The sequence below is a fragment of the Phoenix dactylifera genome, chromosome 5 (genome assembly GCF_051530095.1).
Source record: "Phoenix dactylifera cultivar Ajwa chromosome 5, Ajwa_hap1_PhDact_Kaust_v1.1, whole genome shotgun sequence".
NCBI classification, from domain to species: domain Eukaryota; kingdom Viridiplantae; phylum Streptophyta; class Magnoliopsida; order Arecales; family Arecaceae; genus Phoenix; species Phoenix dactylifera.
In genome coordinates this window covers 2,259,898-2,284,569 of record NC_143194.1, presented here as the reverse complement: position 1 = coordinate 2,284,569, position 24,672 = coordinate 2,259,898, and the positions used below count along the sequence as shown (strand labels likewise).

Sequence of the window (24,672 nt, the reverse complement as noted above, 5' to 3'; positions counted from 1 at the left end):
GGTACGGTAACTATAAAAAAGGCGCTGGATTCCCAGCTCCGCCGTCGTCTCCATTCCTCTTCCTCCCTCCCTCGTGAAAGGCGGTTCCGAAGGAGGTCCGTTAAACCCCTCCTTTTCCTCCCTAGTCCGTCATACTTTTTTTTAAAAAAAAAATAATTGCATAAAATATCTTTTTTATATGAGATTTAGTAAATCTGATCTTTTTTTTAAAAAAAAAATAATTGCCTCTAAGGTTCTTGTGTTCTACTTTATATTAATTTATCAGGTCCGATTATGGTCCTCTCTAGGCTCTCACAGTTGGGATCCCTGTTCTTGATGCAGTCTGGAATAGTTTTTTTTGTCATTTTATTTTATTTCATTTGGTTTAATTTATTCATGTTTTTATATTATCTATTCGTTGGTGTTGGTTTTTTAGTATACCAAATTATGAACTTAGAACAGTATTACCATGTGCGGTTCTTTAGAACAATGATTCAAGTGCTTCCTGCTGGTGTGGTGCTGAATTGCATTTACACATATTACACATATTTGGGGGGTTCCCAGGAATCTTATGCGAAATAGAAAAAAAATAAAACAACAATTTGTATCCTACAGTCAAAAATCAATACATGTACATAATGCTGATTAATATGCCTTGTGTTGTTAAGGATTACATGGCAAACATTACACCCTAGTAATGTATAAGCATTAAAGTAAAAAAAGACATTGGATTTGAACAACAATCATTACCAAAAGGCATAATGTAAGGAGAAGTTATTTTTTTTCTGAATAACTCTATCTAGTTATTCTGGCTATAATATGGTTATGTAAAGGTATAGCACAATTAAGCCAAAGCTACTCTAGTTTGATATAGTGATATTACAGTTATGGTATAGATATGCTACACTAAAGCTGTAAATGTACAGTATATACACTACAATTTTGATGTGGTTTTAATACTCAACTTATAGTAGATCGATATTATAGTTATATGCTATGCCTCCTAAATAGTTATTACACTTTTTCTATAGTTATGTAACAATTATACTGCAAGTTTTATACATCTATAGTTACAATGTGGTTATTTATAGTTGATAATAATTTATTATCTATTCTAGAATAACATTATAATTTTTATAATCTTTGTAGTAGTATATATTACACTCATATTATATTTTATTAGTACCATATTAATATAATCTTGTTCATATTAATATTTTATATTGTATATTATCTTAATATTTTCTTGAGTTAAAAGGTTTTTAAGGGATCGTAACATAGTTTGGGATTCAATTTTCAGCACTAGCTATCTAGTTGCCATTTCAGAAGCATAAGTTGGTGTATAATTGTATGGTTTTGTTGAAGTGGAATTCCAGTCCCATAGCTTCTGTTTCAAATCTTACATTTATTGACTATTTGTAATGCTGTAAATGCAGTGTATACTTAAATCTTTTAACTTAAGCATGGGATCAGTTAAAAGGTAATTGTACTACAAATGGATTAGTAGTTTTTTAGCTAGAATTCTACTCCTAGACCTAGTTAGGTTGTCTGAGATGGTAAAATGATTTGCAAGTAATTTAGTTAGTTTAGACTTTAGACGAATTCAATTGGCTCCATCTGCAGGGGAAACCACAACAAAGGGTCTATCAGGTACTTTTCAGGAGCTAACAGTGGATTAGTTTTTTTTAATAGGGAATTATATGACCCTACACATCATGGTCTAATCACTTAATGCCAAAATTGCACAAGCTTCTGATAAGAAGATATCCTCATCTTAATCAATTTTCTATCTTTTCTTCTTTAGATCTGAAATATAATTGTAGATTTGTAGGTACAAGTAGCTCTGATCCAAAGTTAGATCAGACTGATATCTATATAAATGCATGTAAGAACAGGACACATGGGACAATAAGATAGCAGCAAAACAGCAAAAGCAGCAGCAGCAATAGCAACTAATAGTACTTCATTGGTGCTGCTAGTTTTTCATGAACAGTTCATAGTTCTATTTGTAATTATCTGTGAAGTTCATGAATTTAAATGATCTGCAAATGTTTTGGTTACTCCAAAAAGGTTCAAAGCAAGGATTTAAGTTCCAGTGCAAGTGGATGTGCCTCTCACCAGTTGGACACATGCTGAGCCATGCCAAAATTAAAAGAAAAATAAAAAATGACTCAATTCCTTTTTTTTAATTAAGTATATGATAAGAGAATTTATAGGTGTTGTGTTACCTGTGCTGGATGCTTGGTATTGGCCAACATCTGAAATGTTGGTTCAGAGAATAATTGGCCTAATGGAAGTTTAAGTAATTTGAGTATACATTTACCATGGTGAAGAGTTTTGGGAGAGAAAACTATGGTAAATCTTGTATGGCATATTATTGCGACAAATCAGTCAGTTTCGAGATGTCTTGTGACAACATCAAGTGCCTTACTCTATAAATAGTTTCTTGGTGGAGTGGAATGGTCGATTCTATTTCGTCAACTTTCTAATCATGAATCAATCTAATTAGTTTATGGCTGGTGCCAAAAATTCTGTCCAAACATGGGGTTAAGTGCAGATGTCAAAGAAGTAAAATTTAGAATATCTTTACCTTTACTACATTTGGGATTTCTTTGATTAGTTCATTGGTGCAGGTTTCGTTGATGTCTATTGTGGCTCAGATTGCATAGCAGTTACATGTTTGGGAGTGGCCATTCTATGATCTATGATTTATTATGAATTTAACATATAAAATGACAGTTTACCTCTCATTAAATCTTCTTCTCCTTTCCCTTATTTTTCATTTCTTTTCTTCTCGATCTATCTCTTCTTTCTAACCGCTTCTCTAACCTGTCCTGATTTTAGTAACCGTGTTCTCTCCTCAATGGATGGTATCAATATGAATTTTTGATTAACAGCAAAATGAATTAACATCATGGATGCTTTAGAAATGGAGAGCTTTAAAGACTTAAATAGCACTAAGACCATGTTGGTTTGAACAGGCAAGATTGTCCCCAATTATGCTGTGCTTTTCTGGACTTCTTTTTCAGAAAGGATTCACATTGATCCCCAATTGTTGAACAGGGGCATTGCAGATCTAATTGCTGAAGAACCAATAGTGATGTAACTATTGATTGAAGTTTAAATTGCTGAAGATTCTAAGGTGACAATTTTATATTGAAAATTGTCCAACAGAAATATGATGCCTAGGTTCATTAGATGAAGATCCAGCAAGCAATAAAGATAGTTTGGTGAAAGATATTACCAAATCTAATAATCTACAGATAGAGATTTGATGGACGAATTCAGCTATCAATCCATATAAGGCAAAATCTTGCACAGGATTCAAACTTTGTTAGTCCATGATAGAAGCATGCAATGCAAGATTGGCTTATTGATCATGTTTGCACCATCATTCTAGATTATTGCACCAGTGGACCTTATAATATGTTTCTTGGTAATATTTTGTTGCTCGAAAGGAAAGATTATCTTATTCTTCTGCCTCTTCCCAGAAGTCATTTTGCATCATGTTCAAAGTACATTTTTGATATGCATGATATTTATTAAATAACTGTTTGCTTTACTCCAAGTATGCATGTTGCCTCCTGAAGTCAATTTTCTTACTAGTTTAGGTTGACACTAGCTAGCTCTCATTTGGCAGCTCAGTTTTCTAAAAGTAGAAGTGGATGTGTTAGAAGCCCTTCCAGCTGTTGCTTATACCCCATGGTTGGTTCTGTATTTTCAACGAACATGCATGGTGTAATATAACCAAATATGTCATGATCTTGGTGGCAAGAATGCATATAGACTTAATCCTCCTACTCCTCATCCTCATTGTTGGAGTTGTTTTTTGGAGAATATCATTTTTTTAGAGTGTAATTAAAGTGGCATTTACTAATGTCCAAGAAAAATCTTATGCAAATATTTTGAGCTTTTGCTAGATAATTAGATTGTGGGCTTTTATAACAACTTGATGTTTGTGGTTCTCATTACTTTCACTTTACCTCATCATGGGTTGCTTTTTCTTTGAGTAGAGCTACTATGTGGGCGTATAGACAAAAACCGGAATAAGGTTCGTACAAACTAGACAACCGAAGGCCTGGTACTGATGATTCGAGCCATTAGATGTTATCTACTATCTCTAAACTGCTTACTATCACAAAATTATATGATTTGGAGAGCCTATGTACCAAGTGGTCAAAGCATAGGCATTTGTTTTTGTTATTTAAACTATCCATTTTTACCACTAGATGCATAAGTGATGCATATGATAGGGATCTCCAAATTTCATGTTTTTTTCTTATAGTAAGCAATTTACAGATGATAGATTATATCTAATGGCTCAGATCAATATGCCAAGCCATCAGTAATCCAGTCAAGACCAACTTTACCTGGGTTGTTGTGTGGGCGCTACGTTCTAGCTCTGCTCTATTTTTTTTCTAGTTTACTTTTTATGGGTTTAATTACATGGAATGACTTCTCTTCCGTGACTCTTTATTCTTATTGAACAAAACATGTATAATGTTTGTTTTACTATCTTGCTATGTTTTGTTGGACTTTCACCCATCTGGTTAGTCAACTTTGTGGAAGTCCATCGTCATTAATCTTCATAAAAGCCTTGAATTCTTATACTATAATTAGATGGCATTTTTATTTTTTGGAATCATATTGTCATTAAACTTTCTTGTAATAATTTCATAAGATCAGCTTCATCATCAGGATAATATGTTTGAGAGCTTCTTGATGTCCCTTTTCTCCATGATGAATTATGAAGTTTTATGATTATCGACATGTCATTTTTAGAAAAGTCTTCCCTTTTCTACTGCAGCCACTAGTAAAGGTAACGAGGAAAGCATGAACAAAAAGAGAAGTAAGTTCCTGATCATTTAGTATTGCATTTAAGTGATCTTATGATGTAGCGAAGTTATTTTATAAGGTTTTTAATTCATGATATACGTGTAATCCATATTTTAACATTCAATTGTGTACTTTTCCATCATGTACATTCAAACTCTTTATGTGGCATTAAGTATGGCCAATGCATACTTTTAAGGTGTAGGTATATTAATGTTGGAACTATGGTATACCGTACCGGCCTGAACTAGGCGGTACAGGGCGTACCGTACCATATCGGTTCGGTATCAGTATCCGATACGGGTGGCGTACCAACATTCGGTACGCAAAAAAAAATTTCGTATCATACTGTACCGACACTATGCTAGAATGGTACCCGTACGGGGTCCGGTACCGAGATGGCGAACCTTGATTGGAACCTTCTTCTTGTTGTATCTGTTATTTATTCCTCTCATTAGTGATGCATCACTTAGACTGCGCATGCCTTTTCAAACATTATATTGCTATTTTCAGATAGCACTAGCCTTTGGAGGCATTGAGAGTGCATTCAAATGTACCAAATCCATAACATGTTCTGACATTATTTCTTTTTCTTTTAATGAAAAGGATGTGATTGTCTACAAGTAGGTCTTTGGGTGTGATGTTATGATAAAGAAAATTCTGAAAAACATGCAGTTGGAACTTTCTAATTTCTGGAGTTTTTTTAGCTCATTTTATTCCTCATCTTTCTACTTGTGTTTATATGTTTCAATGTTTCCTTTTAAACAGCCGCATTCCCCTTCCAAAAGCATATAAATTGTGCTTGAAATATTTTGAATAATAAAAATTAGAGAATCATGATCTTGCAAGTAAAAAGTCTTTAAACACAACCTTCATCTCCCTCTTTAGGGTCCATACATTTTTTGACCGAAATTTCTAAGTATTGAGTTTGTTGTTCATTTAAGCTTTTGGATTAGAAGTGTTATGATTTCTCTTGCATTTAGATGCAGATCCTAAACCTTTGCTAAGCATCCAATAAGGCCTATATTTGATGAATTCATTCTTTCCTATCAGCAATTTCTTGTGACCATAAATGCCTTTCCATTTTTCTTCTTGTTTTCATTCAAGCTTGAATGTTGAACTAAATTAATGCCTATCCCTTTTCCTTTTTATCTTTATTCAAACTTGAATGTTGAAACAAATTGAGTTTTCTGTACGTCTATGCTTTTAGAGTACTCACACATTGTGCCACAAAGTCAAGAAGCACTTTCATTGTATTATTTTTTGTCAACCATGCAGGGTAATTGTGATAAAGATGGCAAGGAAAAGCTCATCCAGGTTCATCTTGGAATGTCAATGTTAGAAGCAGCCCACGAAAATGACACAGAACCTGAAGGTTTTTATCTTGTGATCACTAGACAATATATAGATTTTCATAAGAATTTGCTTTATATATAAGGTGAACTCATTGCCCCTTTTCCACAGTCAACAGTTACTTATTTGCCTAAGAACCTCTGAGTAGTCATGTACTTGATCATCTCCAATTATCAAATACTACGGTGCGTAATTTTGATAAAGTTTATGTGAATCATGAACTATTTATCCGCTAAAGTTTATGTGAATCATGAACTATTTATCCATTTACCCACGAGTGGTTTGATGAATTGTTGTGCATGGCATACCTTTATATAGGGTTCATTAGTCAGTTTTGGTTACACTACATTTCTGATGTGGTCTCAGGAGCATGTGAGGGCTCGCTAGTTTGCTCTACCTGCCATGTGATTGTGATGGTATATTCTTGGCTACTCCACCAGATGATATATATAATTTTGTATAATTTTGAGGATTTTGATGCATTCTCTGACTGGCGAACTCCTATTAGGATATGGAATACCGCAACAAATTGGAAGATCCAACAGATGAAGAAAATGACATGTTATATCTAGCATTTGGACTTACTGAAATGTTTGTGAAATCTTCCCATGAGAAGCTTTAATAGTTCCATCTTTTATTTGGAATAAGTTGTGATGCCACTTTTGCAGGTCTTGCCTTGGTTGCCAAGTGATCGCAAAGCCTGAGCTTGATGGGATGCAGTTAGCGGGTAGCCGAGACTTTGCTGTTGATTGGTATGTACCAAAACCACACTGAATGTGTTGACATACCTTTGGGTTGTAAAGACTGCATTCAAACTGTAGTTTTGCAGTTGGTGCTGCACAGACAATTTTGATCTTTAACATGCAAAATATCAAAATCATATGTGCCATTATTTTACAACTATCGTTCAATATTTCAAGTCATTTATTAAGCTCTGTGGACTCCTTATTGGAGACAAAGCTTTCTTTGTATTCAACTTTTGTTTTAGATATGTACGAGGTGCTAACATAAAAATCTTCTCTCTTACACTGCAATCAGTTGGGTATGATTTTCTGAACTCCAGCATCTTTTTTTTCCTGTTACTGACCGAATTTTTTCTCAACCAAAAACCCCACTAAATCTCAGACTTATTGAAGCCTTAAGCTTCCCATTTGTGTTCGATAATTTAAGCTACAAAATGATTATTATCGACATATTTTTATGTGCTGAGCCTGTGAAAGTAATTGCATGTTGTGTTTCCCCCCTCTCTTTGTTGTACATGCACTAAGTCATTCATCCTAGGAAGCAAGTTCTCAAGCCATTTTGGGGGATTTTTCCTGCATGATAATCTCATTCTGATGACTCATGTATATATTGTTTGCATCTGAGTGGTTAAAGAAGTTGCCTACCAATAATAGAAAGGAAGACATACTTATGACTCCAGACTCAGCGCAGTCCTTATCTGATTGCAAGGACCTCAACCTCACCTGAGCTCAGCTCATGTTGAGTTATTTGTTCTGGTCCATCCCATTCTAGATATAACATGGTTTGGCCTTTTATTGCACTGCCTTTCTTGGTTCACTATGTCAAGGTTTCTACGTTGCTTTTATTTATATGATTTTGCCTAGGAATTTAAATATAGACACCTGGATGAAACAATGGCTTTTCCAAGCTAAAATGGATTTATGATAGCAATCAAAAGCTGAGTAACAAGAGTCTTATAAACTCAGAAGATCTGGACCTACCACAGCCCTTCCCTTTGTCAGTTCTGAAACTTAGGTTCAATCTTGGCTTGCAGCTCTGCTCTTTGGACCACTCTATGCCCAAAACAAGGCATGGGGACCAAGTGGCCCATATATCTAGCCTGGGTAATGTTTGCCAATGCTCTATTTTTTTTTTATTTCATTGGTGTTTTTGGTATTGCATAATACTTTTGTTGGTTCCTTCTATTAACACTTGAAAATTTCATTGAAGCGTTGTACCTCTAATTAATTCTGACCTTATGACACATGGGAAGTAGTGGCAAAATATTTTATTGAAGCAACTGTTAAAGTGATATTTGTTTTATCAAGTCAAGCTCTTCATGAAACATGTTCATGTATATCATTATTAGGAAGGGTGTGCATATAGCTTGTGTGAAGCTGTAAAGGACAATGAACAAAAAATTGTTTTATAGGTGTATAGCGATAAATACGGAACTAAATAAGCATAGCGATAAATACGGAACTAAATAAGCATACCAGTTTGGTGTTGGAACTTATGGAGAATTGTAACAAAAGTTCACCTGGAAGAGTTTCATAATGATTAAGCATATATCCAGAGAGAAAATTGTTGCCATAACCATGATCTTTATAAAAGTCTTATCTCAAGCACATCAAACCTAATGTCTTAAAGACAATTCTCGTAAAGAACAATTTGAGACTCATTGGCAATGCTATTTAAAGTTAAGCATATGCCTCGGATAAGGAGGCTCATACAAAGAGTGCATTGTCCACCGTATTGTTTACATCTCTTGTAAATGCATTAAGCTTTGATGGAGGAAAATGAGACATTTATATTTTACATTATGTTGATCACTCCACACTATAAGCAGTGCACAAACTCAAATTTAGTAATGTTGAAAGAAAGCAATGGTAATGTATTTTCTTCATGATTCATGAACATCGAGATGATGCGACTTAGATCAATACTTGCAAGTGTTTGGTATAATAACTACTTAACTAGCACCAAACCCTTATCCCCTTTAAGCTGTTTTCCTTTAATTGAATTTGAATGATTTCTGAGATTTTCTTTTCTATAAGCAAAGTATTTGAAAAATAATTTCTTCAGCATGTTTGGCTTTAAAAGGGGAATATATTTTGTTTCTTTAGAAAGGAAGTGCTTTATAAGATGAGGAAACATCGACCTTCAGAAGAATTTGATGGCAAAAGATGTGGGTATAGCTTGGAATTGGATATCTATATCTGAAAATCCTTTTGGAAAGTAGCCCAATTTTGCTTATTGATGGGAACTAAAGTTATCAAGAGTCAAAGTTTCTTTGGATTTCTTATTAGTTTATGAATTTGGTTTTAAATTTTGAGAGCTAATGATGCTATGAAGAATTACAGTTGGAGTTGGATTGGTTGTGGATAGACTTGAAATAAACAGTTAAGATGCTATCTATTAAATCCAAGGCCAAGTGATCTACATTTACATAAACTTATTCCTGCGTGTATGTAGGTAAGGAAAATATTTCAAACATGCACCTTATCCTTGATGCATATGCATTGCTTAATCAAGTGTCATATACCTTGGTTTATTCCACATTTTTTAGCAATATCATAATGGTAGTAAGAACCCTTTTCTTTAAGATTTTGATGAGCTTTAACCATCCTTCTCGAGCTTTCGTTCCTTTAGAAGTTAGATCTCATGCCATTGCCATTTGATAGACCTTTCATTTGTGTTGTTTTAGGTTGTCTCTACTCTTTGTGACCTTTTGACCAACATCAAACTTAAGTCTCTATCTTTTAGGTCTTCTCTACTCATGTCTCATCTTACAAAGCGTTTATTTTGTGTGCCCCTTGCTGCCCACCATTATATCCTAAAATTATACAAAGCTATGGAATTTGAATAATTTGAGACAAGGATATAAAAACCGGAGGAACAAGATAGTACTATTAGTGTTCTACTACTCCAGTGCGAAATCGGTACCGAGGCGTCGAAAGAAGTAGAGCAAGGGTGGGGCAGTGCTGGAGGAGGACATGGCAGACCTTTGAAGCATGGCGGAATAGGGCCTCCTACCCTATGGCCGAGCTGGGGAACGCGAGGTTCGTGTAAAGAGATAAAGAGGGCTGGGGAGCAGCAATGACTCAAGAAGGAGAGGGGTAGAGGGGAGTTAGGTTTCCTCCTCCTTGACTTAGCATACCTGGATTTAGTGCCAAACTGGGTCTTTTTTGCACCATACATGTAGGATAGGCGGTTTATTAGGAGCTATAGTGATCATTTTACCCCATTGCAGTTTATCAAAATCCAAGTTGTGGGGTGGTCAGGATGCACCCCATCCCGAGCATGAAGATGCACGTTCCACAAGAAAACCAATATGCCCCCATATTGTGATTTTTGAGTTCTTGGTTTGAAATTATGAAGGAAAAAGTAATAAATTATGTAAGATATTAGTAGAATAATACAAAGTAAAAGTAAAGGAGCAAGCAATTTTAAGGAACATGATGGATGCTGCTTGTAATGGCCCTTAAGTGAAGGAATTATGAATTGGTGATACAAATGGTTGATGAAAGAAAGTAAAGGTTGGTGTAGCTTTCTTGCTTATTTGATGTTCTTCTAAAAACACTAACACTACATCTAGTTCATGGAATGAGGGCTGGGATGGAATGGAAATTACAGCTTTGGCCCCATTCTAATGTTTGATTGTGTAACAAGTCAGAGTGGGTGGAATGACCACTTCTTTTCCAACGAGAATGGATGACATTTTTGGTATGAATTAGTAAGTGGCATTTATCGTATGAATTGGAAATCCATGATTCTATTAATATTTGAATTTTAAAAAATATGATTGAACTTTGGTTATATTTCTCAAAGATATATCGAAAAAATAATATCAATTGATTCTGTTCGAAAATATTATTAGTTGAGTCAAATGTTAGAATGAAATATCCATTTATTTCCCATTTGTTTGTTCATTTCATGCCCAAACAATGGAATAGAAATGTTGATTTTGATACCTTTTCTTCCATTCCTTCATCCATTCTTATTCCTGTTCCCATTCTTTTTGTTCTTGTGAACCAAATATGATTTTGTAAACCACAAATTAGGGGGATTGTTTGCTATAGGATTTGACAAAGCCACAATTTTGATTATATTTTAAACTACTGCATCTACTAATATAACCTTAGAAAATGTCGAATCATAAATAGTGAGAACATATGAAACTTTATTTGTTAATATATGAATTACAATAAAATAATACCCAAATCCTAGCATCCACATCTAAAAATCTTAATTTTGAAAGAATTATAAAAAAGAATTAAGGAAAGGATACAAGAGAGGTACAGTCAATAGTCAACAAATGAGTCTGGACTTGAAGAAAAAAGAGACATCTCGTTTTGCAAAAGCATTGCCAAAAACTTGAGCATGAGGATTAGCTGAGGCCTTCAAGCATTTGATGATTGATTGTTAGGATTTAGAGAGCAAAGGAGCTAAAGAGGTGAACTCTATTGAGCTGTCATTATGTGAGAAGAATTTTTGTTTTAATTGGCACAATTTCTTGGGGGAGACTCCTTATGAAGGGGATAAGGAATTTTAGGCACCTTAGGTCATGTCCTACACTTTGTTTGATTTGTTTCCTAGCATCATTGTATAAGAAAGTTCAAATTTGGTACTTTGTTCGATCTCGATTTTCTAATTAAGCTTCACCAAAAAAAGTATGAATTAGAGGGATCAAGCCTCCGTGGAAAGTGGGAACACAACTAAGGGACTTGCACTGTTATTTAGTGGGACCCATGTTTATAAGTTATTTAAGACTCGCTTGGTTCATGGAAAGAATTTTTTCTCATTGGAATGTTTTTTCTGGAAAGATAATTCTTGAAAATATGATGCCTAGAAAAATGGTTTTGGCATGTTTGGTTGATCATGGAAAAGTGGCACATTTCAGAGTGGCTTATATTTGGTTGAGCATCTACTTTTTAAGAAAAGTTGTATGAAATACCTATTATACCCTTAATAAAGGAAAGACCTTACCCGTGGGTTTTGATGGCTTAAGGGCGCTTTTAGAAAAAAAAAAGATCCTAATTTTCAACCGGTGGGAAAGTAACTTTTTCATGTTCTCCATGGATTTTTCTTTTCCATGAAACATAGGAATCTTAGTCCTATAGAAATGCTACTTTTCCATCTTTCTGTTGACCACACTTTTTTCCCTTCTTTTCTCGCAAACCAAACGAGTCCTCAATCTCAAAGCACACGTTCAAAGACTTGTTAGGGGACAAGTTTTAGGTGCATGGCCACACATGATTGGTCTAGTTTGCGGCTACCCCCAGATTGTACGTGGCGAAACAAGTCTAGATCTTAAAGAATTCTTGACTCTATCACATTATTTAGTGGGACCCATATTTATAAGTTATTCAATCTCAAAATACACATTCAAAGACTTGTTATAGGACAAGTTTAGGCTGCATGGCCATGCATGATTGATCTAGCCTGCGGCTACCCGCAGATGATACGTGGCCAAACAAGTCCAAATCTTAAAGAATTCTTAACCCTATCCAGATATTTGTTTACAAAAAAGAGAAAAAACTCATCAGTAGTGGTAGGATCGAGATTTGGGGGGAAGAGCGCTACCAATTCTGCCATCCACTTCCTCTCCTTCCTCTATTAGCATCATGACTTCAACATCATCAACATATAGGGGCTTCTTCAATTTCTATCCCTAAGACCACTATTTGCCATCATGAAGCCCTGCTATAGCATGAACCCTCTGATATGCTTGCTTCGACACCAATTGCGGAGAGGAAAGAGGCGATAAATTCCTTCTTTCTTTGATTCTCAAGAAAAATATAGATAAAGAGGGGTGAAAAAAGGTACTGGTCACCTCCAATGCATCTGCATTGATATCCTCATGCTGGCGCTGATGGCACAAAGGTAGTAGGGGGCAGCCAAGCATTGGCAATTGTAGAGTGGGCTCAATGATGGTGATGGTGGTATTGGAGTAGGGCCCGACAATGGTGGATAGGAGTGGAGATTGTGACTTCTTTCTTATGTATGGGTTGCATTGATATTAAAGACTTCTTTTTGTTTCTTCTCTCGCTCGTAAGGGAAAGGGACAGAGTTAAAGGGCTATTTAAAGCTCGCATTTTTTTTTGAGGTGGTCGTGCATTGGACCGATTATGCACGGCTATGCATCACATACACGTGCTTTATCAAAAATTTTGGTTTTGTGGGAAAGAAACTTTTTTCTTTTTTTGACCTTTGGGGGGGGGGGGGGGGGGGGTAAATAATATGCATAAAAGAATTTTTCCCCACTCCACGTCATAAGGTAGCTTCACCCTTGGACAAAAGAAGTGGGTGTGGGGCTGACCAGCTATTCTTTTGGTTTATCTTGCGCATGCATATGAAAGGACATGGCTGCTAATTTAATAATTCATGTGAAAAACTTTTAGGTGGCTTAGGTTAGGACATGTTACATATTTTGTAGGTTGTAAACATAAACACTATTTTTATGGAGCCATATAAGGGCATTTGGAACCATTCACCTTTTTTCAGAATGGTAAGATAGTAGAAATGATAGCTTCTTCACCCCAGCTTGAACCGGCTTGTTTAGAATAAAATGAGGGCAGTTAAAATGGCCACAATTAGCCTTCATAAGGGGAACTAACAGACAATAATATCAAAATAACAGCATTATTTGATTATGTCACGGTCATTCAATAAAATATATTTTTTTGAATTGTTTGGAGATTTGATTTTAAAATTATTATTTTATTCTCACGAAAGTGGAAAAGGTTAGGTATCGACCTTTTTTCTTGTTATATAATTATTATTCGAGTAACCATTGTATATGTCTATGATTATGACATGATAGGGGCCTTTAAAATTGCTATATGACTTTCAACACATTAGAATGAACGATATTTAAGCCATAAACAGAACTTGAGGAGAAATGGGAACGGATTCATAACTCACGTCAAGATAAAATTCGTCAAGCCATGGTTAGGTGAATTGCTTATCAGCTAAAGCTATGATTGATTGATTGCAACTCTACCAAAAGGAAATGCCATGATTGTGAGCTCGAAATATATTCTGTTTGGACATTGCATAGAATTCTCTCTGTGACATGCGACAGACAATACCATACGTTCAAGGTCACAAAGATCTAGCATACTGGCAGTGTTTGGGGCTAAATTGTGATATTTTCTTGTTTGTTACTAATTTGTATCTTACAGGATTAATATGAGTTCCGTCTGTATCCCATGGATAATTGATCTTATATAACTATACAACCATGCTCTCTTTTAACACAGTGTTTGGGCCTTTTTTTGTGAAATAAAGTGTGAGAAGCTTTTCTAGGTGGGATGTCCCAGAACCATGCTCTCTTTTAACACAGTCACCTTTCACTATGTGCGAACTTTGCATGTTTTCAACATTATTTCAACGGAATCAGTATATAAGAGGTCCGAATTATCTTCTGAGTTAAAATTTGGTACCATACAGAAAGTGGAGTGTGAAAGAACAAAAGTAATATATTGCTTTCCTCATCAATAAGTTGCTTGGATTCAAAGAAAATTTTTATGAAACAACTAGTCTTTGTGGTTGATTTGGATGTGTTTTCACTGAACTCAAATCCCATCTGACAAAAACACATGTGATGTGAGTTCCCATTTTCTTGACATTCAAGAATCTTAGCAGGTGCATCACAAGTTTGTGGCTAGGTAGATTATTTTGTGCCTCTGGCTTTTCTGCCACCTAATCACCATACCTTTCTTAGGTGGTGACATGTAAAACTTCACCAACCAGCAAATAGTCTTGGTGGATTATTGCATGGCTTCTTGTTGGTATTAGTGCTGTTTTCTTGGAGAAAAGCTTTAGTATGAAGAAATCTCAATAACCGATGCTCACTATATTTTTGTGTGGTGCTGGTTTCAGTATTGAATCATGCATGCACATCAAATTTGCATCATAACGGAACCCATCAGAACAGAGATTGATCCTCAAGGATTAGAATTAATCCGGGAGATTGCACTCAGTTGCTTTGAGTTGTCTCTTTATCTGATGCTGCTCCTTGAAAACATTAATTGGTGCTCTTGGTTTTGGATTGACTGGCATGATGATTGATCACTGTCTTTAAATGGTTACTGTAAATTGTTGAGAAGCTATCCATTAATTCACAAACTTCATCCCTGAACAATCCACTTATTTGTATATGCTAACACATCTCGATTAATGATGCCCATTTTTGATATTGTTGCTTCCCCCTGCCTTCTATAGTTCTATTTCAGCATGAGCTTATCAATCCATCATTTTAAGATTTTTAATTACACAAGTATTGAATCAAATAAAGTTTTCTCAGCAACACTGCACGATCCTGTGGAGATTTTTTTTGTTTGTGTCCTGAATTTCCAGAGTATTAACTATATACTCTCTCAAAAATAAAAATTGAAGATAATTGCTGCTGTAAGGTCAAGTTGTTTTTCCTTTGATTTCCTGGCATAACAATATTGGATCGAACTTTTTTTGTTCATAGTATAAAACATGAGATTCTTTGTAGATGTCTTCTTAGTAGTTAGTTAAAAGTGAGGACTGCATTACGAAAATTAGTTTTCCATTGAAAGTAAGTTAGGAAGATGCTGGTAGATAGCAGTAAAATTAGGGAGTCAGCAATAAAAGGAAGATGCTGAAGAAAAATAACTGAAGACCTCAACTTTACCAGACGTATAGCAGAAAGCAAGTGAGATTCTTTTAAACTTAACCTTTTTCCACTTTTCCTAAGAAACAGGTGATCTCTCCAAAACAAGATATATGTGCCCCATCTCTTACATCGAACACATCCTCTTGCACTTAAAATCTATTCTCATTACTGCTGTCCGGTCCTTTGTGCTTGGTCTTCATGCCATTCCTGACATCTTTTTCTCGAGTTTTTGAATACAAAAAAATTAATTGAGAAAAAGATGGTCAGGAAAGGATGACATCTTTTCCTCTCAAGTTTTCATCTTTTGCTCTCAATTTTTTCTGGTTTCATGTGATCATTGTGCGCTGATGTACGTCTGCCAGCCCCTTTGAATTCTCAACAGCATTCTCTTTCTATTTCGATGTCCACATAATGATATATGACATTGAGAAATATGCTGGAGTAGATTCCTATTAATGATCTGAAAGGGGTTTGAGCGCGATGCTTATCTACTCCCTTGATAGGGAGGAAGAAGCAAGTGAGATAACTTAATTTGGCGCTACCAAAGTTGAAAACAAATGCTGTTTTCAAAGTAAAACTAATGATACATGAAATGTTTCTACATGCATAGCTACTACTGACTCCAACCCTTCAAACATGAATCCTGGATTTATACACCAGTGTTACCCTTAGATAGTAATGCAAGGGTTAGAAATGCTGATCACTCGCAGTTTTAACCTAGCCTGTCTCCATTCCATACCTACTACCAGATGCTGCAAAACTAGATCAGACACAAATAAACCGGACCAACCTGACCAGACCAAACTAATCCAGAGCTGCTCGGCACCGGACTAGTCTGAGTAAACCTGACCGTTTTTCTGACAACCCTTATGTATTCTATAGCCAGGGTCGGCCCAATCCTTAAGCGACTGAAGCGGTTGTCTAAGGCTCCGGCGCAAAGAAGGCCTCCCACAGAGAAGGTCTCAAAGAAAAAAGAAAAAGAAGCCCCTCTTAGTGAGTTCGTCTTAGGCCTCCAAATGCATTGAGCCGCTTCTGTCTATAGCATGTGTACCAGATGAACAGGGCGCACCTAAACTAGTGGTAGTAGTGTCTAGTGGGTCATGGCTTACTTGTGCTAATGTGTTGAATGATAGATTGGATTACCGAGCGAAAACAAAATAAAATCCTAGACTGCACCAAAATGCTGTGGAAAAGCAATCTCTTAATGGCAATTTATATTGCTTGCTCTTGGTCTAAAAATGTATTATGTGCTAGAGAAGTAGGAAGGGTCCACTACTTGTGATGGATGACAAGTTGTTATTAGGGATCCTGTCATGGCCCATGCCAAAGCCACCTACCGCCATGAGTATGACAGCAATATGTATTCTATGATAAAATTCATAAGAGCAGACTACATCACCTTTCAAAGGCAAGGCAGTTAGAAATCATTTGAATAGGTCTATCCTCACGGCACTTTCCTTTCATTTAATTTTTTGGCTTCTCTTCTTCTAGAGGATGACAAAAGTAGCGCGTGGGCTGCAGCTATCTGAGATCTTTACAAAGTCTTCAACAAACGTAAATTTTAATCATCTCCATGCCTATTGCTATCATAAACTGGTGATTAGAAAACTAAAGCATGCCTCAAAAAAAAAATATATATATCTCGAGTTCATGAAAACCCAACCCTGTACAACTACTTACAGGGGCCGAAAAGACTGCTCTACTCACTCTAGAGTTATTTATGCTTGGACAGGTAGAAGTTGTTCATTTTAGGTCGAGACTTGGAAAGTACACCAATTTTCTTCTTCAACTCGTAGTTGACGAGATTGATGTTGATGATTAAGATTCATGATGGGTAAGCTAAATTATACTAATGTTGTTACAGCTGACCTAAATTTAACAGGTTTTCGCCGTTCATATGATGATGGATGGCTTCATAAGTTTAGAAATGAATTGTCATAAACTAATGGCCAGCATCTTCTAGAGGTGGAAGTATCAAAATAATTTATAGACGTATAATTTATTGTTGATGACACAACCATTCATGTTTGAGAATATATAGTAAGTGTTATGTTCCTAAAATTTTTAGAGTTGTATCCCAGACGTTTGAGCAGGTAATTCTGCTCTCAAATGGGCACAAAAAAAAAAAAAAAAAAAAAAAAAAAACATGAGCATCATGTTTCAGGTGGCCAACCTGAATATGGATCCTGCTTTTGTGAGTCTAATTTGGGTGTCAAACCTCAACCTAACTCCCCAACTAGGTCAGATGTGGATGATCTGCCATTCTCAAGTGACTGTAAACTTCTTGCTCTCTTCCACCAAAAAGATGAAAGGGGTCAATCTTACTTCAAAACTGGTGTACACCTGAAAGCAATACATACATATTGGGTCTAGCTAAATTAATGCCAAAGACAAAGACTGGCTTTTAGACCCTTCAATGTGCCTCAGCCACAAAAAAATTAAGGAGGTAGGTACAAACAGCATGGTTCAAAAAGTTGGCAACTTTCACTTGTTGAATGTTGTACCAACTAATGATCTCGACCGATAGATTTGTTTAAGATCATTTTTATCTTTGGCACAGCAATGTGGTAGTTTATTGGGTGCTTGGTTAACCCTCAAAAAGCTTCCAGTTCGAAATGATGCAAGAAGTAGGAGTTAGTACATCTAATAGTAAGGTAAATTGTTGGAAGTACACTGTTCCATTTAAATTGGCACTTGTACTGCGCATGCTTCATTGAATGAGTCCATGAAATAAGCTTCCAGTTCAAGATTGTGCTTTAACCATCTAACTTTTGTGAAGAGAAAGCTGCTATGATAGCCATGGTTGCGGAGTAATTTCTAGAAGGGATATCCCCTGAATATTGGAGAGGTAACTTATTCCGCAGAATATGAGTGTTTTGACTTTTGGTTGGAAAGTTAGGTATAGAGAATTGAAATTTAAGATGTTCTAAATTTTATCGCAAAAATGAGATCACCTTGCTACTGTTCTATGTATTTATAGAGTGTGAGTCCACTTATTTCCCCACGGAATATAAGCCCCTATTCTATCCCCTTGGTTGCCATTTGGCGAGGAAATGAGGATATCCTTCCACTTATTTCGTTGCGTTTGGTAAAGGGAAGGGGTTTTAGAGGTATATCCCTTGTACTGTAGAGAGGATAGGGTATTCAAAAAAATATGTCTTGTTTGATATCTGGTTGGAGGAATAAGTACAGAAAATATATAAGTGCATCAATTTTTATAATAAATATCACACGATGATAAAATTATCATTTCAAAGAGTGGATGTGTTTCGACAACATGCATCGCTATCTTACAGAAGCTTATAATGATGCAAGAAGGAGCTAGCTTGCATGAGATCAAGCTCCAGTGAGATTAGTTAGTACATCTGATAATAAGGAAAATTGTTGGAAGTACCCCAATTACATTTGAAGTGGCACTTCTCTTGCATAAGATTTCTAACTAGTCCTCCATGGAAAGAAGGGACCATCAATTCTGATATAAGATTTTGCCTTACTCATATGTGAAGAGAAAACTACAAAGATATCCTTTTGGTTGCAAATAAATTTTGGAAATGATATTCCTTGCAATATTGGACGGACAGACTTACTATGCAAAACATGAGCGTTTTGGCTTTTTGTTCCAAAGTTAAGTGCACAAATAAGTGCATTTAATATACATTAGAAATTGATAAGTTGTGAAGATCTTAACCATACATAATCTCTTAACCATCCTATCAAATAACCAGAAGATTTATTAAATTATGAAACTTTACCTTGCAATAAGTTGATATGTTTCAAATGTCAATAAAAAGTAAACGATCCGATGATATTTACTATCTTAAAAACTTCCAAATAAAATACATCCTAAGTAAAAATATATCAAATACCGCTACATCTTGGGGTCTCCAAATTTGGACATATCTATTGTGTGGATAAGGGCCAAAAAGTAATTAGAGGGGATAATGACAAGCCTATTCTCTAAATTGGTCGACTTATATCCCATGCTTTTTTTGTACCTACTACGCTCCATGTGGTGTTTGGCAAGGATGCCCCTCTATTTTAGGGGATATCCCCTCATTCATTTTGCAAGCCTCACCTATTTTGCTATGGAATAGGCCTAAAAGCTGTGTTTGGTAGAGGGGAAAAAGCTTTGAAGGGATATCTTTTGTATTGTAGAAGTTATAGGGTACTCCATGGAATTATCCTTCTTTTGATGTTTGGTTAGAGGGATAAGTGCAGGAATATATTAGTATATTTATTTTTGCAATGATTTAAATTTTATCATAATGCAAAAATTGTCCCATCATTTCTCTGATGTCTTTAAAGCGTAGATACATGCAAAATAAATAATAATTGGAGGGATAAGTTTCTGCTATTCTCTTAGGATAACTCTATTTCATCAGAATGGGAGAATGAGTTATCTCTTCTATCTATTACTTCTGCACCTACCCGGATAAACCTATTCCGGGATGCTTTCGAGGCCAGATAGCCATATCTGGAAGGTAAAACCCTGACTGTGGGAAGGGATGAATGAAAGACTTCGGAGCTCAGTCACAGGACAGGTTGTTTCAATGCTTGGCAAAATAATGCTTACTCCATTCCTTGCGTGTCCCTGAAATCAAATGGAACAGCTTCACTGCACTATTCTGTACAGGTATAATGAAAAATTGAAAATAATGGCTGTTATTCCCAATTCAGCCCTGACAAGGATAGTTTGAAACTAAAAAAGGTCTGCTCTGTTTGCCAATGGCTGATATTGTTTATTATAATGAATAGGAAATAATATCATAGGATTACTGTGCTCAGGCAATTGCCGTAGAGAATGATTGTCTTCCCTAAATAAACGTTATATAAAATTATGATGCCACAAAAGTTGGTCGATTTGAAGGTGCCAACTAGTTTGCTTGAAAAAAAAAAATCATGTTTTAATCTGGACTCAAATTTTATCTTAGTTAAGCTTTTGATTAAACCATGAAGGCCAAAATAGTGCATAGTTCTTTTCTTCCTAAACCGTTGAAGTGATATCCTCCTTGAGGGGACTCTACTACAGTAGTTGAATGGATACGGTCCGAGAGATGGAGAAGAGTTGGACACCTGCTATTGTGTGATTTCTGTCGGCTGGTGCGAATAGGGTTGTTGTTTGGGTCGCTTCTTTTGCTGTCAAATACTTCGGAGAGATTCTCTGGACATGTCATATAACTGTTCCTTCGCCCATGTGTCATTTTCTCTCCTTTGACTCTCTTGGCTGTCCTAGTGCTAGATTAGTGTGAGTAGTCGTTATACCAAAAAAAAAAAAATTGTTGGAGTGATCTTTTGGGTCAGTTTTTAGGATGTGAACCAAAACTCTTCTTTTTTTTTTTTTTTGGCCATGCGGTGCTTCCACGCTATTGCTTGTATCTCTATTTTATTTTTTAATTTTCCGCCGCTCTATCGAATGTCCTCTGCTATCATCGAATAGATTAACTACAACAATCAGAAGAAAGATGATCACCCATTGCCCTTGTATTTTTTCCAGAAAAGGCGCCTATATAATTTAGATTAGGAGGGGTTATTCCTACCTTCTATATTATATACAACTCTATTCCATCTAGGCCATTATTTGATCAGGCCACTTCTTGCAGAACTGGTATTTAATATACTTAGGTGATGCCCTAGTAGAATCATATACCCACCCTAAAGTGCTAAAAAAATGTTCGGCGGTAGTGGCAACCAAAACTATTGCCAACAAAATATAATGGAAAAGAAAGAATAAATTACAAAAATTCTTTTGAAATTAGAGATAAATTACACTTAAATCCCATAGTTTGAAAAAACTGATTGTCCTCCTAAGATTTATTTTTATCTAATACTTCAATCCATAACTTAATAGAATGTTACTCAAACCGTTAACCTTAAATGAGATCCAAATATCACATAAAAAAAAAATCAAAATGATCAAAATAACCTTAAGTGACATAACAACCATCTAAAAATATTAAAAAATATATGCATCCTCCTATCCACCTATGACAGTTTCGACATTCGGTATCAAGTAAATAATTTCACTAACATCATTAATTTAACTTAATATAAATATAGATCTTATAAATTATTAGATATAAATGTAACAAACATAAATTTTAAAGCAAATTTTGTGAGCTTCTCATAAAAGAAAAGAAAAGAAAAAAAAAAAACATAATATGCCCACGGGCCACGGACGGCCTACCCTGCAAGTACTTACAGTCAGTCCTTAGCAAGAAGTCCTGCTTGTCGATAAACAAAATTTGTACTGAAACATTGGATGGTAGTACAGATCATCGCTGATTGTAGTAACAAAAATTGTACTGTTTAACTTACGAAAAAAGTTGGCGGATTTGTTTTTGACTTCGGTCACTAGAAAGGTCATGGAGACAAGGAATTCGTGTTGTCGTCGAGGAAGGATGTGATCTCCCAAGTGCATGCTTTCGTGGCTCGAGAGGTACCATTCGTATTTCCTCTCAAACAGGTAGGTGACCTGCAACATGAAACTGGTTAATTTTGTTCCAGTAATTATAATAAATACGGATTACCCATTCAAACGTACAAAAACTTTCTCCTACCGCATGATATCAAATGATTGTTGTGACTTCTCCAAATTGATGTGATATTTAGGGATTTGAGGAGCCATAGATTTTTCAAGCCAGCAGATGGCCTGCAAACTTCATATGTGACTGACAACCACCGCAAAGTATTTCATTTTGTTAAGGATGGTATATCCAGGATTTCTTTTTGTTCTTACATAGAAGTTTTTCATGCAGAAATCTTGCACCAAGAGGGTGAGTATTAAATCCATGTTGTTAAAAGTAAATATTTTATGAAAAAAAAAAAGGTAACAGTGATCGGTTTCATTATATTTTTTGGTTGATTTATCTAAACATCCATTTTTAACTCCTGTTAACTCTTAGTTATCAGTAGATCACATTCACACATATTTTTTTTATTCATTTATTTACTCTTATATAAAGTTGGTGTATGAAATGAGTTTTTATTGCTGTCTCTGTATTTGTTGGGGCTGGCAACTCAATTAGGCCAACCTTCTACCTTTTTGTATTACAACAAAGCCAGTGGCCTTCTGCCCTTCTTTCAAATAGCAAGGATTGAACCTTCCATCCTATTTCTCTAAATGCTCAAAGCTCTCCATGCAGTAGCCTTACAGTCCTCTTGTTCCTGCCATCTGATTCTTCATTGCCCAAATCCCAACTCTCTCTCTCTCTCTCTCTCTCTCTCTCATATTTCATTGAAGCTATGGTGCAGGTGAGCTTGCCTACTATTCCCTCATTTTTGCAAATCATCAATCAACATCCACTGCTGACTAGCAACATGGTTACAGCTTATGACAGCATTCCCACCTCTTTACCTAAAAGATAAATACAAGAGAACCTTGTCCTTCTGGCAATGGAATATATTTCTCCAAGATAACCAAGTTGTGAGGGATCTAGTTATACAATCTTAGCTACCTAGGCTAATAAAAGACTATTTCCGAGTCCCTTGTAGAAGAAAAAGAGAGGGTAGAGCAAAACTTCATAGCCTACCATCATTGCATACGTTTTCTTGTGCCTTCATACGATTTTATTTTATAATGTATTCCTTATTTTGTTGCAAGAGAATTTTATGAGTAGGGGTTGGTGCAATTTTTGAGAAGGTGGTCGAGTCTTAGCATGGCACACAAGTTAATTAGCACATTGGCATAAGTAACTAGGATTTAAAAACTTGAGCAAAACTCCAAATCTCGTCTTCGATAGTTTGGATAATTGCAAACTATGGCTTATAATTAAATACTTATATTAAATCAAGCCAAACCAACTCCATAAAACTTGACCAAAACAAAGATGTTAACATGTATATATAATTAATACTAGTCATCAGCTTACCTTAATTTTCACATGGTTTTAGCTTGGTAATACAACATGATTTAAAAAAGTTTTTGTTTAATTAGTGGATAATCACATTTAATGGTCTTGTCTACTTAAGATTGTATAAGTTATAGTGTCAATTGAAATTAATGAAAGGTTAGAAACCCTATACCAACTGAACCATTCCAACCATACTTGATGTTACTTGATGTTACTTGATGATTAGAATCTCGAGCACGACTTTATCCAAAACCCATTTTAATTGGTTGATGCATATTATTCCCAATTCAACCACTTCCAATTTGTTTTTACAAATTTTATAGAAAATAATACACATAATAAAACAATAAAAAGGTCTAAGAAGTTTCCAGAACATTCTCCAAGTTGTTTTTTCCCTTCTCCTTTGGATTCCAAGGATGGCGAGGGTAGGAAAACTGTGACTTAACTAACTGATTGCTCACGAAGACGGCAGCGCAAATTAGATAATGACTAAATTACCCTTGATCTTATAATGACTAAAGGCGAACCGGTTGTTCTCCTTTCTTGAATGGGAATGAGAGTAGGGCCAATTTGGGAACACAAAATTCTTCTCCCTCCTGTTTCTCATCCCGACCCCCAGAGAGTTATTCTCAAACATGGATTAAATGACTATAATGCCCCAGAGAGTTATTTTACGGCATCGCATCATGGGAGAATATTCCCTTCATTTCAGGGTTGATGTCGTCCAAAGGAAAAGCTAACGCTACCGCCGCTCAGAGCTCACCGGCGATTGCCGGTACCACCGGTGACCGCCCCTCCTCCCGCCAACCCGCGGTTGACCTCGCTTTATAAATACCCCCCGCCATCGGCCGGCGGCCTCTCCAAACCACAACGTCCAAAACCCAAACGAATCACGACCCAACCACTTGCTCTTTTTGGGCACGTGTCAGAATCTCCTCCGTAGATCTCTAGAACGGAGAAATCGAGGCTCGCGCCTGAGGTACATGTGCCCACCTTCGCTCAACAAAAAAAAAGAAAAAGAAAGAAAAAAAACACAGAAATAAAAAAATAGAAACCTCCCCCAAAATTTCTCTCTTCTTCCTCAACTGATATCACCACCACAAAGCCCTGGATTCATCGATCTGCAGCCGTTAGATCGAAAATTTACGGCGGAGATGGGATGTCTGCATGGGGTTCCAATTTGCCTCGTTTAATATTTTATATTTAATTCATTCTTTGTTTTTTTTTTTTTGCATATTTTATGGAGTTTTTACCATTTTCTTTCTTTTACTCAGATTTTCTACA

General features: G+C 35.8%; 1 protein-coding gene across 6 annotated transcripts; it reads left to right on the top strand.

The window, feature by feature from the left end:
* Positions 1-42: 42 nt before the first annotated feature.
* Positions 43-17,775, top strand: LOC103712596 (adrenodoxin-like protein 1, mitochondrial). Of its 6 annotated transcripts, XM_089930595.1 has the most exons (7): positions 43-95; positions 4,762-4,828; positions 6,091-6,187; positions 6,532-6,581; positions 6,674-6,756; positions 6,834-6,917; positions 14,776-17,775. In XM_089930595.1, the coding sequence occupies exons 3-7, from the start codon at positions 6,142-6,144 to the stop codon at positions 14,810-14,812; spliced, it is 300 nt and encodes a 99-aa protein (XP_089786721.1). In that variant the 5' UTR covers positions 43-95; positions 4,762-4,828; positions 6,091-6,141; the 3' UTR covers positions 14,813-17,775. The 6 variants fall into 6 exon arrangements, 3 of the variants coding, with proteins under 3 accessions (XP_089786721.1, XP_088577455.1, XP_038985388.2); XR_005513130.2 differs by lacking the exons at positions 6,834-6,917; positions 14,776-17,775 and adding an exon at positions 6,277-6,350 and having other exon boundaries at positions 47-95; positions 4,787-4,828; positions 6,674-6,758; XR_005513132.2 differs by lacking the exons at positions 6,834-6,917; positions 14,776-17,775 and adding an exon at positions 6,277-6,350 and having other exon boundaries at positions 47-95; positions 4,787-4,828; positions 6,484-6,581; positions 6,674-6,758.
* The last annotated feature ends 6,897 nt before the right edge of the window (positions 17,776-24,672 follow it).

Bases quoted from the DNA above. Each gene is read 5' to 3' on its own strand.
- LOC103712596 (XM_088721329.1), top strand. From the start codon at position 6,013: ATGCTTTTAGAGTACTCACACATTGTGCCACAAAGTCAAGAAGCACTT. The intron at 6,757-6,833 runs GTTTGTGAAATC...CCACTTTTGCAG, and splicing joins GCATTTGGACTTACTGAAAT to GTCTTGCCTTGGTTGCCAAG. The intron at 6,918-14,775 runs GTATGTACCAAA...TGCTGGTTTCAG, and splicing joins CGAGACTTTGCTGTTGATTG to TATTGAATCATGCATGCACA.